At 48.1% G+C, this 3,077-nt stretch overlaps 2 protein-coding genes across 2 annotated transcripts; one reads left to right on the top strand and one right to left on the bottom strand.

The window, feature by feature from the left end:
* Positions 1-701: 701 nt before the first annotated feature.
* On the top strand, positions 702-944 carry PPTG_20050 (hypothetical protein; the record flags this gene model as incomplete). Its single annotated transcript, XM_008918753.1, has 1 exon — positions 702-944. One exon carries the CDS (start codon positions 702-704, stop codon positions 942-944), a length of 243 nt encoding a protein of 80 aa, XP_008917001.1.
* Positions 945-1,021: 77 nt separating this feature from the next.
* Positions 1,022-2,393, bottom strand: PPTG_24854 (hypothetical protein; the record flags this gene model as incomplete). The annotated part of the gene is made up of 2 exons (XM_008918752.1): positions 1,022-1,433; positions 1,930-2,393. 2 exons carry the CDS (start codon positions 2,391-2,393, stop codon positions 1,022-1,024), a joined length of 876 nt encoding a protein of 291 aa, XP_008917000.1.
* Between the last annotated feature and the right edge of the window lie 684 nt (positions 2,394-3,077).

The following is a 3,077-nucleotide window of genomic DNA, read 5'->3' as shown; positions in this document are numbered from 1 at the left end:
AGCTCTTGAGATCACCGAGATTCCAGGCATCGTCGATGACTATAAACGTGCAGCTGAAAACGCTCTCGAAGCGGGCTTTGATGGTGTTGAGCTTCTGTAGTGCAGGCTACGCCTATATCTAAATATTCAGCCAGCCCCAGCTGCACATTGCAGTTGTGGAAAGCAGATCCTTTTCGGGATCCTGAAGATCAACGAAGATGTACAAGGTGTATCGGCATCAGTGATGACCGTATCGACATCTATGATGACCGGAAGACTCGTTACGTGCCTTGTGATGACACAGCCCACGTCCAACCATTGGAGCAGAACAACTAGTACGATATAGACCACGACAGCTCAAAGAGCAGTCACACTTTGCCTTTTACCTACAAATACACTAGGCTACAACTACCAGGAGCTTCGCCAGCTCCCCATCGTGTTTTCAGTTTGAATACACCACAGCTTCACGCCGCGAATGGATACCTACTGGAGCAATTCCTGCTAAACGGAACGAATCTCCGCACGGACAAGTACGGTGGCAGCCCATAGAACCGCTCGCGCATAGTGTTCGAAGCGATCGCGATTCTGACGGCGATTCCTCCGCGAGCGACGACACTAACTACGCTTCTTCTTCCAAGTCAACCCCGTCGAAAGCTCACGGTAAGCGCAAGAGTGCATTTCAACTGGAAGCTGAGCGTCAAGATAAGCGGATATGCGATGATATGGAGCTTCGCCGTCTTCAATTTGATCGGCAGATGCAGGCACAGCTCCAACAACACCAGGATCGCATCAATTTAGAGCGTGAGATGCATGAGCACTCAGTGCAAATGGAACGTACAAGAGCCCTGGTACAATCTCAAGCGGAAGAACGGATGCAAAGGGCTCAACATGAGGCTGAGGAGCGCAACCGACAACTCATATTGGAATGTGTAAAATTACTGAGCGGTGTGTACCGCAAGGACTAGCTCCGTATCAAAGAGAGGAGGCAAGTAGACTAGATTCGCTTTGTATTCACGAATTCTAATGAACGTGTTGCTTACAGCTATCTAGTGTTCAAATAGACGCTTAGGCTTGGAGGAGCTAGCCCGAAGTAGTCGCTGATAGTGTTGCCACCCTGTGTACAAGTAATGCAGTTTGTCAAGAAGACACCAACACGATACATAAGTCCAACTGGTTGAATCCCAACTCGAGCTTGTCGTTTGAAATCGAGAGCTGTCCAGTAGTTGGTCACCTGTCCGTATGACCATTCCACTGAAACACGTACACGACTCATACTCACGTTTACTTGCCGTTGTTCTCGCGATCGATTCCCAACCGCACCAGCGTACGGACTAGTCAGTACATCATCGTTACCGTAAGCTTGATCGCCATAAATCTTGTACTGTTGAAAACGAGAATCATTGCGAATCCTCTCAGAAATCTTTGAATCTTTGAAAAGCTTGATGTCATGGTTTCTGCCGGGAAATGGTCCATACAAGTGAGCGATAAGACCGTCTGGGGTTGTTAGTGTTTGATACTTGAGAGCATGCTTGCGTTTATGGCCATTATACACAGATTTTTGGCTCATAAATTTGCCATCGCGCTTTGTGTGACGAGGCCGAGGACGACGTATTCCCCGTACAGTCCCATCAATAAATGCCCAAACGTTTTGCAAGAGGCCACCAGCGTCAAACACAGCGTCTGCGTATGCTTGCAGATTCCGAACCACGTACGATTCGTTGAAATAAAGAAGTTTTGCGTACTTGTCGTCCAAAAGTGTCAGCATGTGCAAAAACTAGTTGATAGACCACTTGAATCTCTACCAAAAGCTTATTCAAGATCCACCCAGCCAACCGGCACAGCAAGTTTGTACAAAAGGATACACAGACCCTCAGCTCCAGTAGCAGCCGTCCTTTCTCGAGTCCGAATGCCTTCTAATCCAAATAGCGTCACAAGTTCCACAATCTGCACCTTTGTAAACCGACATCTTTCATGTCATCTTGACGAAGAGCACGACGCACCAGCGCCTCATTTACAATTTCAGACGCACAGCGCGTCGCGCTAGCCTCGTCAGCCTTCTTCTTGTTGATGCGATCCATTTTATCGTCTTTGGCAGCGTTCTCAAGCTGTATATACTGCCCCACCAACCCAGCCAATGTTTCGTAGTGGCTCTGCTCGTTGACTGCTTCAAGTGTTTCCTCGATTCCGCTTCCTAACGAAGACCGTAGTTCACCGGCATGCCAATTCTTTTTTAGCAAGCGAACACGATCCCGAACTTGCTTCTCTAAGACCCGTTCCTTGATGGCGGATGAAACATGCTCCGCAACGCTGGCCCATGCTCGAGCAGCCTCCCCGTACTTTGCTGCAAATGGCTTTTGGGCGATCGCCTCTCTCATGAGTTCTTTGTCGTGATCCTCCGTAAAGCGAAACACCATCTTGCCGTCGTAGCAAATTTAGAAGTGGGCAAACATATAAAATTTACCTCATGAGCAGCTAAGTTAAAGTAGCACTGCCATAAGATCACGAAGAACATGGACGGTTGTGCTAAAGCTAGATCCGACAATTTGTCGATGGAGCTCACATATGACAGTCCATTTCAAACTGACACTGTTGTGCTAAAAACCTCTAATGACTAAAACGGTGAATTGGAGAAGTACGCTGCAAGCGTTGTGGCAATGGCTGAGGATAGGGGAGTTGAATACCGAGAGACCCAGTCAGAACACGATATTTCCTGCTTGGATTCGCTCAGTTCAGCAGCTATCTTCAAAGTCAAAAACCCAGGAAAACCAGTGAGCCCTAGTGCGCTCGTCCAGTTTCAGTTAGTACTATGGAATGTATAAGCATAGTAATTAATATACATGCAGATGTAGGACATGGAAGCTTATAAGCTTCCATCCGTCTGAACAGTGGGGTCGGCACTTTTCTTCTGGCGCGCTCTCCCCAAGCTCCCCTGACTTCGATAAACTGGTAGCACTTGTTGGTCCCAGCAACCTGATAACAAAGAGTCCATGCCGACGAACGCACAACTTTAAGTCGAGATCGACCGGCTCAACCAAGCGATGGCTGTAATGGGCTCGCTGTGTGCCCACTACTTCGGCTTACACGTTAGCGCACGTGTA

This window comes from Phytophthora parasitica (assembly GCF_000247585.1).
Source record: "Phytophthora parasitica INRA-310 unplaced genomic scaffold supercont2.296, whole genome shotgun sequence".
In the NCBI taxonomy this organism is placed as follows: Eukaryota; Oomycota; class Peronosporomycetes; order Peronosporales; family Peronosporaceae; genus Phytophthora; species Phytophthora nicotianae.
This window is presented reverse-complemented; position numbering and strand designations above follow the sequence as displayed.